The sequence below is a fragment of the Brassica napus genome, chromosome C1 (genome assembly GCF_020379485.1).
Source record: "Brassica napus cultivar Da-Ae chromosome C1, Da-Ae, whole genome shotgun sequence".
Taxonomy (NCBI): domain Eukaryota; kingdom Viridiplantae; phylum Streptophyta; class Magnoliopsida; order Brassicales; family Brassicaceae; genus Brassica; species Brassica napus.
The window spans coordinates 7,261,876-7,274,448 of NC_063444.1; the positions used below are offsets into that span (position 1 = coordinate 7,261,876).

General features: G+C 37.7%; 1 protein-coding gene across 1 annotated transcript; it reads left to right on the top strand.

The window, feature by feature from the left end:
* Positions 1-202: 202 nt before the first annotated feature.
* On the top strand, positions 203-721 carry LOC125579765. Its single transcript, XM_048743607.1, has one exon. The coding sequence runs from the start codon at positions 203-205 to the stop codon at positions 719-721; it is 519 nt and encodes a 172-aa protein (XP_048599564.1).
* The last annotated feature ends 11,852 nt before the right edge of the window (positions 722-12,573 follow it).

Below are 12,573 nucleotides of genomic sequence, written 5' to 3' on the forward strand. Positions count from 1 at the left end.
TCCCACAACACAGTTCTTTCGTGGACATAAAGGTGGAGTTGGAAGATATGAAGGTTCATTCTCTCTGGTTGTAGAAGTCTCATCGGTGCTCGGGTTACTAGATGGTCTAGACTCTGCCCCTTGTGGGATTCCTCCTTTCCGGTTCTTGCCCACTTTTGGGATTTAACTTTTTCACTGACTACTCCCTCTACTGTCATATAAGATGGCGAGAAGATACTCTGCTTCTGAAAAGGCAAAGTGGACCGCCAAATCAAACTCACCGGTCCGCCGAGCCCCAGTTCAGATCCCACGAACCGATAACTCCGAGCTTATTGAGCAAAACAAGCTCACGCTCATCGGTCGTGTCTCCAACCCGGCAGCCCAGAACACTCATGCTCTTGTGGATTTCTTCCTCCAACACTGGCATGTCTCGGGTTCTATTACAAGAAGGGAACTTGGTCCTCACCTCTTTCAGTTCAGTTTCGAATCTGAAAGAGACCTCCAGAGCATTTTAACCAAGGCCCCCTACCACTTTAAGCGATGGATGATAATGCTACAACGCTGGGAACCTTCTGTTTCAGAGAACTTCCCTTCCACTATCTCGTTCTGGATACGTGTCCATGGCCTCCCGTTGCACTACTGGACTGATGCTGCTCTTGACGCCATAGGCTCTGATCTTGGACACGTCGAACTGAAGGAAGCTACTAAGGCGAGATTCCGCGTCCACATCAACGGGCTCTGACCTCTCGAAAGACATCTCGATGTCAGCTTACCATCCGGGGACATTCTAAAAATGGAGCTTGAGTATGAAGGCCTCCATAAACATTGTTTCTCCTGCCAATCCCTCTCACATGAACAGGACGGCTGCCCCTCAAGGTCCTCTACACAGCAAGGTCCTATGGGAATCAACCAATCTCGCACTCTCGAGAAACTTGCTGAAAGAAGAAGAAATGACGGGCGCACCTCTTCTCGGCCTACTGGGGTACAAAGAAAGGACTCAAAACCACACCAACTAAATCGCTCTTACCAGGGACCGACAGACCGACCATTGAGGAGCTTCAATCCTTCCCGTGACAGAGATCACAGAGATGCACGTCGTTATGTATCAACTGACCACAGGCGCGCTTATGCCCCCTCTCCACCTAGACGTTCTGAAGAGCATAGAAAAGAAGTCTGGATCCCACGCACTGAACTCTCAGATTCGACTCCAAAGTCGGACCCTCGTGCAACGGGAAGACTTTCTGTGAAGACTGCCCGTCAACTCCAGATTTCTGAGGTCTCTCACACACCACCAACTCGGCCACCCAGAGAGCCAATGATTCCTGCTGCGGGGACTCACTCTGTCCTGTCCACCTCAAGAGATCGACGTCCTGCCTGGGAAAGAATCTCTCCTGCTTTAAGCTTAAACGTTTCCTCTGAAAGGCGCCCGACTATAGAGCGTCTCTCTCTGCCCATTCATAGGGACTCTCTGCCTCTTAATGAGGATGATCAGATTAGATCAGATCTACGACAGGTTCTTGAGAACCGCTGTATCGAGGAACAAGTGGGTGACACCCCCCTCCTACTTGGAACTAGGACCTTGGGTCTTCAGGACCCACGTACTGAGACTTCCCCTATCCGAACCCTGAGTGAAGATAGACTCCATGTCTCTATGAGAATTGGTCCGCTGCCGGTGGAACCTGATTCCTTTGATGACTTGGGTTCTCTACCTAAAAGATCAGGACGCCTTGCTGCAAAAGTCTTGGGCAAACGAAAACTAACTTCTCAACCACCAACTAAGACGGGTCCTAGCAGTCCTTCTCAAGGCATTAACATTAAGAGGAGAAGGGTCGCAAAATCTCAGAGCTCACCAAAGAGAAAGCTAGTGGTGTCAAAGGACGCGGCTAAGAAGGGGCTAAATGCAGGCGCCTCAACAAGTAGAAACGCACCACCCACAAAAACCTTTCCAGCAAGCAAGAAGAAGGTGGCGGATTTTCGGCCACCACGAAATCCCCTTCCTTAGCGTGTTTGAGCTGGAACTGTCAAGGGATCGGAAGCACCTTGACGGTCCAGCGGCTCAAAGAGATACGCTCTCGGATATCTCCAGACATCTTGTTTCTGATGGAGACAAAAAACAGTGAGGAAACTGTTCTCTGAGACTTCCAGAAATCCTTGTATAAGAACCATTTCTCAGTCCCTCCAGTGGGTTTAAGTGGGGGACTTATGTTGTCTTGGAAAGAAGGAATAAAAGTTGATGTTCTCTACTCTGATTGTAATATCATTGATACGCATATTCAACACAAGAAGTCGTCTTTCTTTGCTTCCTTTATTTACGGTGCTCCTAAGAAAGAGGATCGCCCGGCTTTTTGGAGTAAACTCTCTGGTCTCGGTAAGGCTAGAGACTCAGCGTGGTTCTTAACGGGCGATTTTAATGACTTACTTGATAATACAGAGAAGGTTGGGGGCCCTCTTCGGTGGGAGGGATCTTTCCTAGCCTTTCGTAGCTTTGTCTCCCAGGCGGGCCTTTGGGACTTACCACATGCTGGTAACCATCTATCCTGGCGGGGTGTTCGTCATGAGCACTTCATACAGTCCCGACTCGAACGCGCAATGGCGAACTGCTCTTGGTCGGAACTCTTTCCCTCTGGCCGCAGCATCTACCTCCGGTTCGAGGGGTCCGATCACTGCCCCATTCTCACACTCTTTGATCAGTCAAAAGCATCGAAGAAAGGCTCTTTCAGGTTTGACAGGAGACTAAGAAAGAATCCCGATATCCACAAGCTAGTGGAAGATAATTGCCCCCCCCCCCCCCGGCTATGAAGCTGTTATCTCAAAAACGGACAGAATCCGAAGGAAGATAATCGAATGGACGAGGGAGAAAAATGAAAAGAGCAGTGAAGTTATTAGAGAAGCTCAGCTTACCCTTGAAGAAGCCCTGTCTGCGACCGTACCCGACCATAACCTCATCAACTCTGTCTCCCTCAAGCTTGGAAAAGCTTACCGTGAAGAAGAGGAATATTGGCGACAGAGAAGCCGCATACAGTGGCTCTAATGTGGAGACCGTAATTCTGGCTTCTTCCATGCTATTGCTCGCGGACGTCGCCAAATCAACAACTTCTCCATTCTAGAAGATGAGGAGGGTAGGATCTATGATACTGAGGAGGGGATCGTTTCCACAATATCTCAGTATTTCCGGTCCATCTTCTCATCATCCAGCGCAGACTGCTTAGAAACAGTAGAGGAGGTGCTAAACCCTTGCATCTCTGATGATGATAATGTCAAGCTTACCCTGATCCCAGACAAACAGGAAGTGAAAAGAGTTGTCTTTGCTATTCACGCCGATAAAGCTCCGGGCCCGGATGGATTTTCCGCGGGTTTTTACCACTCTTATTGGAACATTGTGGGTGATGACGTTTATCAGGACATCCGCGAGTTCTTCGAAATTGGTCAACTTCACCCTCGGCAAAATGAAACGCATGTTCGGTTGATTGCAAAGATCTCCTCGCCAAGAAAGGTAGCAGACTTCCAACCGATCGCACTCTGCACCACTCATTATAAAATTATAGCGAAGATCCTTACTATGCGTCTCCAGCCGCTGCTGCCGCACATCATCTCCCCACACCAGTCGGCTTTTGTTCCCAAAAGGGCTATTGGGGACAACGTCCTCATTACTCATGAGATCCTTCACTACTTACGCACCTCAAAAGCCAAAGTCCGGTGCTCCATGGCCGTTAAGACGGATATGAGTAAGGCTTATGACAGGATAGAGTGGACTTTCCTCGAGGCAGTGCTGCGGAAACTTGGCTTTCATGAGTGTTGGATCTCTTGGATTATGGTGTGTGTGTCTTCCGTCTCGTACTTGTTTCTTGTCAACGGCTCACCGCAAGGCAAGGTTAACCCGTCTCGAGGACTCCGGCAGGGTGACCCCTTATCTCCTTATCTCTTTATCTTGTGCACGGAGGTTCTCTCTGGTCTCTGTTGTAAGGCGCAAGAGTCGGGACTCTTACCAGGGATTAAGGTCGCTCGCAACTGCCCCCCGATCAACCACCTGTTATTTGCGGATGATACGATGTTCTTCACTCGGTCGAACCGGTCTAGTTGCATCAATCTGCTCACGCTTCTTAAGAGATACGAAAGAGCCTCGGGTCAATGTATTAGCCCCACTAAATCGGCCTTTACTTTCTTGTCCAAGACCCCTCTAGCGGCCAAAGATTGGGTCAAGCGGACTATGTCTATTGAGAAAGAAGGAGGCATTGGGAAGTACCTTGGGTTACCCGAACACTTTGGACGAAGAAAGCGTGACATCTTCAATAGCATTATCGACAGAATCCGACAAAAGGTCTTGAGCTGGTTAACTCGCTTCCTTTCCGGTGCTGGGAAAGAGGTCCTACTAAAATCCATCCTTACGGCCATTCCGGTTTATGCCATAACCTGCTTCCGTCTACCGGCCTCCCTCTGCAAGCAAATACAATCGATTCTTACAAGATTTTGGTGGGATTCAAAACCGGACATTAGAAAAATCTGTTGGGTTGCTTGGTCTAGACTCACCCTCCCAAAGACTATGGGCGGCTTAGGCTTTCGCGACATTGAATGTTACAACCAAGCACTCCTAGCGAAGATTGCTTGGCGTCTTATTCGAGATCCACAGTCTCTTTTGGCACAGACTCTATTCGGAAAATACTGTTTCGATTCGTCCTTCTGCGATAGTTCCTGCCCTGCTTCCGCATTTCATGGCTGGCGCGGGATTCTTTGGGGACGTGATTTACTCCAGCTAGGCCTTGGATGGACTGTGGGGAATGGTGAATCAATCAAAGTCTGGTCTGATCTCTGGCTGTCCACATCCTCTCCGATAACTCCAATGGGGCCAGCTCCTTCATGAGAAAGTCAAGATATGCTCGTCTCGAACTTGCTTCTTCCTGAGACAAAGGAGTGGAATGTTCATCTTGTCAGACATCACCTGCCTCTTTATGAGGACCGTATCCTTCAAATTGTACCAAGCTCTTTTGACAAACATGACGAGCTGGTTTGGCTTCCGAATGCATCTGGAGACTATACATCAAAGTCTGACTATGCCCTGGCTAGACTATCAACGCAGAGCCATATAACTGATCAGTTCCCGTGGCGCAAAAGTGTTTGGAACCTAAACACCCCTCCTAAGGTGCAAACCTTCCTATGGCGATCAATGAACGGAGCCCTTCCCGTGGGTTCTGTCCTACTCACGCGAGGTCTCCATGCGGAGGCTAAGTGTAAAAGGTGTGGAGAGCTTGAAACCCCACTGCACCTCTTCCTTACTTCTCTTTTTGCTGCCCGTATCTGGGACCGTATCCCGGCTCTCTTCAAGCCTGATGCTAGCACTATAACTTCGGTGAGTAACCTCCTCATCAGTAACATGAGAATGATCAACCTTCCACCTACCGGCCTGGGAACCTCCCCAATATACCTGTGGTTGTACTGGCACATTTGGAAGGCTAGAAATATTCTAATCTTTGAAGATAGATCCTGGACAGAAGCTGAATTGGTTTTAAAAATTATTAAGGATGCGCGCTGCTGGGAAGAGGCTTCCCAAGGCAAAAGACACGCCCAAACCAACAAATCAAATCCGATACCCGCCCCTCCACCATCTCTGCAATACATTAACTGCTTCACTGATGGAGCCTGGGATCCTAATTCTGGCAACAGTGGCCAAGGCTGGCATTTCACTACCTCCTCTAGTGTGGAGTTAAAGCACCAATCTTCTAACCGCCGACATGTAGCTGCACCCATAGTGGCAGAGGCTCTCGCGGTAAAGGCTGCCCTTATTGATGCAGTCACTAATGACTTCTCTCAGCTGAATGTCTTCTCTGACTCGAAGTCTCTCATCAACCTCCTCAATTCCTCTGTTTCAACAGTGCTCCTTCAGAGTGTTATGTTTGATATTAGAGCCTTGTGTTGTGGGTTTGAATCTATCTCGTTCTTTTTTGTTCCCCGTTTGGGTAATGTCGTTGCGGATACTCTCACAAAGTCTGCGTTAAGACTCCTTGTAACCTCTCCGGATGGAGAGTAAACTGTTTCCCCCTTTATGAATCAAAGTAGTTAGTTCAAAAAAAATAATTATCATATGTAATAAAATTAGAGATTATACCATATAATTGTTACCAATGTTAAAAAATGGCTTAATTAATTGGTTCATGATTTGCAAATACATCCCCATAACTTCTCTTTACCACTTTGGAATTCAATTGGGTGACTTGTTTTGGGTCCCCATTGGTCCTCGATATCCATAATTTGTATGCAGTCTATTTCAAGTACAAATTCTTAATTATTACCAGCAAAGTTATATTCTTAATCATGATTCTGCATGTAGAAGATCAAATCCACTGCATGATCAAGAATGTTATTGATTGATATACATCTTCTTGTCTTAAGCATTCTATATTGATAGCTATTTAATTAATTTGTAGGTTTCTAAAACACGTAGTATATTAATCGGAGGTTCAAATTTTGTTTAACGTCTAAAATATTTAAGCACCAGTTGATTTTAACATTCTTATATATTTTGTAATGATTGTTTAGATGTCCATTGAACTAATTTTCTTATTTTTATATAGCTGAAAACCGATAATAAACCACAAAATCCATTAGAAAATTGTTTTACCATTTAAAATGTTTATAAATGACCAAATGATAAGATGTAAATGTATGTTTCTGTTAAGCAATTATTTTGTTTGTCAAAATTTAGACGTTTATGCTTTTAATGACCAAACTGTAGAACATTAGCTTTTTTTCTTCCTAAAGGACTAAATTAACATATTTACTAAAAAGAACTACAATTCTACTACTCCAGTGGATAATCAAGTCTCACAAAATTGTTCTAATGGTTATTATATGTTGTATCCAAAAATGTAATGTTTTTTCTTTTGGCTCAACTTCAACTTTCGTTCGCCCATTTGTGGTAACGAGATTATAACCTTACAAGATTTTCACTCCACGTACAGTATCGGGATCTAGTATCTCCCCAGAAACACTTAAAAGGATCCTACGCTACCCGAATCAATCCGATATTGCATTTTTCACCATTACGAGAACAAGATCATCTCACTACTTGGAATGAACTGTCTTAAACCTTAAATTAGACCACACGATGAGAAAACAGTGTCAAACAAATGAAACTTAAACTGACTTATAATATAGAGAATAAGCAATTGATCTTCCAATACTACGAATTCAGTTCGATATCAATCGCCTCAACACCTAACAACCAATGTAATGTTTAGTGCTCTGCTCATACAGTGGTAGTAGGGCCGAAGAGTTCTGCAAAATCATTATGGAATTTTTTGGCTAATATTAAGGATATTTATGATAGTGAAAGAATAATCGATTCTCAGTGCTCTTTGATTTTGGTCTTCCATTTGGCAAATGGCAGATTTGACCGTATCAAAAACCTCCACTTCTTAGTTCTTACATCTCACGTATGAGTCACATGAAACTCGGGGGAAACTAAAGCCCATCATCATGAGAAAATGAAACAAGAACAACATAAAGCTGAAGAGAAAAATAATAAAGCATTCATTGGTCTAGAGCTTGTTAATAAGTGGTAGCGACTAAAGTCAGTGAATAAGTGAATGATTTGGAACTTGCGAGGAGGAAATACATACTATTATTTATCTTTTAGATTTTGTATCAGTATTTGATATACATAAGATTTTAAACAAATGTAAAATTTTTAATTGATATAATATACCAAATTTAAGAAAGTTGAGACAATAGATATGAATATAACAAAACTTACCAACCCCCATGTCCAAATCCCAAGAGGTTAGATTATGTACAAATTCCAATATCATTTAAATCATCAATTTTCAAATTTGGTTTAAATAAATCACCTATTTTTTCCGTTAACCAAAAATACACTTAATTTTGGTTGACAAGTCATTTTAGTCATATCGTTAGTCAACAATTATAATTAACTTATAGTAGGCCTAAAATGACTTTTAAAGTTAATGATTGTTTTGGCAAAAAATATAAATCAACATTTTTCTGAAAAAATAGATGTTAACTTATAGAATAAATAATTTAGTAAATTTTTTTTTATAAATATGAATATTGAATAAATAAAAATATAAATTTCATTATTTTCTTCAAAATAAAATTTATATAATTTTCATTTATATTCTTAGTTAATATATCATTAGGTAAATTAAATTTTATAACTAAATAGTTTAGAAGATAAATTAAATTTATAGAAATTTTACTTTGAGAAAATGAAAAATTTCTTTTTTAGTTTGAATTATTTCTTATTTATAATTTAAAATATTAATTTTATATTTAAAAAAATATTTTAAAATATTTAAAATCAAATATTTTAAGTGTTGTTTGTGCCAAAAAAATCATCAACTTTAAAAGCTTGTGATTAAAATGGCTCGTCAACAAAAGTTGAGTGTTTTTGTGGTTTACGAAAAAAATTGGTATTTTATTTCATCCAAATTTGAAAGTTAATGATTTAAATGACATTTTTTCCAATGTATTTTACTACTTTCTCTTTTATATAAAGGAACTCTATAACATAATGAAATTTGATCTAATATGTTTCTTTAAAATAGCAATCTCCAAATATAAAGTGAATATTAAAAAATGTTATTTATTCCTCCATAAATAGATAAAATAATAATTTCTATTTTAGAAAAAATAGAAATGAATTGGAATAAATTTGTTTCTAAATAATATTTTAGAAGCAAAAAAAAGAGATGAGTTGAACATACTCTTACATCATACATTTGAAAATTACTAAAGTTAGGCAACAAGACTAAATAGTCAAACAGATGTTTAGTACTGGTTTGCATTTCAATAGTTTGCATCAGTATTGTTGGTTAGTTGCCACGTATATCAATAGCTAGATCAGTATGTATAAGCACTTTGACAAACAAAAATACCTCCCTGATCAAAGGAGTATATATCAAAAGGGTGTATATATATAAAAGAAAGCATAGACGTATTTAACAGTTAAAAATTTGTTGATAAAGTCTTAAATCTTTAATCATGCATGAATACGACATTATTCGTTTACACGACCAACATGTGTTTTGAATATAAACAATCTCAGTGGATTCTGATCATGTACGAGTTAGTACAATTATTTGAAAATTCAAATAAAAAAAGACGCAGTGAAATTAATATTTCAAATTATTCATATAAGTTTCCGGAAGATTTGCTATTTCTAGCTTTACGGGTTGCTTGAATATCAATATTGGAATATTTAACCAAAAAATATTAATAAATAGAGAATCTAAATTTACCTTTTGAGAAAAAAGAAAAGAGAAATTATGATGTCCAATGCATTACAAAATTGTAGTATTTTATATGATACATATACTATACACACTTTTTAATGATAACCACTTATGGAAATGGCATTTTTAAGATCTTCCGCAACTATGGCGTAAAGAATTTTGATGATAAGGAGAAAGAAACCATACATTTATCATTACAAAAACATGTTATATCTTATAATATTCGAGCTAATCAATTTACCATGTCAAGTCAGTTTTCGTTGAATTCAAAAAGTCAAATCTCTTTTATCTAACAAACACTAGAATCAACTTTGATCTCTTCGCTTTCTAATACCCTTTTCATCGACCATTTTCTTTTCCTTTTCTATTTATATTATATTCTTTAGAAATATATATAGAGATAAAATCATCCGAGTAATATTTCAAAATAAAAACCAGGATTACATAATGTGTATTTTCATTCCATAAACTTTCACATGGAATGAAAATTTATGGAATGAAAATAAATTTCTCCTATAATCATTAAAATATACAACATTTTCATTCCATAAATTTTCTGACCTAAGATGAACATTAAAAATTTACAGAACTTAAAAATCAATCTTCATACACGCAGTTCATCACTAGTTTTGTTCCGTTCAATATAAAAGTACTGCATTGATCTTGAGAATACAATTTATTATTCCTCATTATTTTATATTCAAAACTAAATAGATATTGGTGTAGCAAATGTTGTTTTCGAATTTTCTATCTCAAGATAGGCATTCACTTTCTAGCAGCCTTTTTTGGTGGATCGGTTTCGTTCTCATTTCTAAAATGTTTTTGAAGTATTTTTCTATAATGTCGTGTGATAAAATCGTTTACTCTTTGACTAACAAGAAAGAAATTCAAATACTCTGAAGCTACACCAAAATAAGCAATCTAGCTGTCAAGCATTCTTTTTATGATCAAAACAATTTTTCTTCTTTTTTGACAAAGAAAGCTCGGATGAACAACACAAATGGTTCCATTAAAATTACTAGAGAACTCGTGAACCCATTTCCTTTTCTCGGTTCCAACCTTCCAATGTACTTTTTCTTTTAAATTTTGATAACCGGAATCCAGGATTATCTCTGAGTACGTAATATATATTAATCATCCATAAAACTCTAAACCATAAATATCTTGTGTTCTAGATTATCTTCGGTGGTAAATGTGACTAACCTCTAAAGTGGCAATGACTTCCACTTTAAACTTTCAAGGTCTATACTTCCATAATAAACCTTTCAAATTATTAACATTCTTAACAAAAAAATTATGAAAGTGGCTCCTGTGTTTTTTTATTGGTTTGGTGAACAAAATTGGAAGCGCGGTTGACGTGATGATAACTCGTTTGTTTTACTTAAGCATATACTTTATTAAATTTTTCCTTTTATCAGTATAAACCATTCATAAAAATAATATATCAACCCAGAGTCATCTTACCCTTACAAATCAAACTAATTTAAAACCGGTATCCTTAGAAACCTCAGAAAATAACGAAATACCACACATGAAAACTCGTAAACATAGATTAAGAAGATTATAATATTAACGCTATCATTACTTCATGTCGTCTTACACAGATTTTTTCCTCACTGTGGTTTTCTCTTTTGAGTTTTTGTTTCGTTCACGGATTTTTACACGGCTTTACCCTACAAAGCCGATTAGGGATCTTAAATTACTTTGTCTATGAATAAAATTAAAATATAGTTTGTTAAAAATATTAATTTTATAAAAATATATGTTTAATAAAATAAACGGAGTTAATCATCATGTAACGGTGTTCATAATTCTATCCACTATAATAATAAAAAAACACGTGAACTACTTTCACAATTTTTGTCTGGAGTGTTATTAGTTTGAAGGTTTATTATAGAAATATAAAGTTTGAAGGTTTAAAGTAGAAGTAATGGCCACTTTGGAGGTTTTAAATAGAATTTTCCCTTATATTTAAATACTACTAAAATCAATATGGAGACTATTTTAAACTACAATCCCTATAAAATAAATATCGAAGTTGTTTCAAACAACAATTCTCTTGTTCTAACTTTCTCTATTACAGTTCTCTTTTAATTATGTTTAAAATGAACATGAAGCCTAATCAGATGTTAAAAAAACAAGCCTTTTCTAAACACATTTTAATATTACAGTATTATCGTTTTAGATTCAGAAACATGTCAACACTATTAACAGTAAAAGTCAGTAAGTAGCTCAGCTTGGAGAACAGTTGGAGGTAGACGAAGAATCAGGTGTAGATCAACGACATCAGGTTTCAATGAAAGTAAGCATGGGACACCGATACACCTGTCAAGTCAATGGATCTTGGTCAGAGAAGGACGAGTGGATGGGAATGGGCTTCATCCTACTAGAAGCAGATGAGGTGCTCCTACAGGGACAAAAGTGTACTAAACGTTCACCAACACCAATCCATCAGAAGCAGAGGGACTCCTATGGGCGATGAAGAAGTGAGGGATCGTGATTTTGACGGCGTCCTCTTAAGCTACAAGAAAAATGGGTTTTGATAGCAGCAGAGAATAGCGTTTTTTGTATTTCTGTTATGATTGACATATCTGTTAGTTTTAGATAGCGTTTGTATATTTGGAAACGGTATGATAGAATAGTATAATTGGAAACGTTATGATAACTTATATATGTTTAATAGCAAAATAATTAAAACGCTATGTTTGGTTTTTTAAATCTCTTAACCCTAAACAAGTTTTTAAACCCTAAACTCTAACTATAAACCTTAAAACTCTTATATTCTCATACTATAACTTCAACTTTTGAATTTGAACTCAAACTTATTTTTTTTAATTTTAATATATAACTTCCAAACACACAAACCTTAATTCTTCAATCAAACTCTATACCCTAAATCCTAACATCAAACATATATAAACATAGCTCTTAAATTGAATCATAAACATATAAACTCTAAAGCACAAAACATATAATTTGTATAATAATTTCAAAATCATAACACACAGCTCTTAATTTTGTGTTAAAAATACTTAATATAACTCTAATTATTCAAACCCTATTATGAAAATTTTGAAAATCATAAATCTACAAAATCCAAATCAAATTTATATTTCAAATGTTAAATTATAATATCTAATCTTTAAATTTAGGAAAATTCTAAAATAATTAAAAATAAATTTAAATACATTAAACTTTAATTTAAACTCTAAATCATAAATCAAACTCCAACTTTTTAATATACACGAACCTTAAACAGAAAAACAATAATGTGTACTGAAGAAAAACAAAAAGTTGTCGAAGAAAAGGTAAAAAATAAAAAAAACTTTTCTATGGGCCAATACATGAT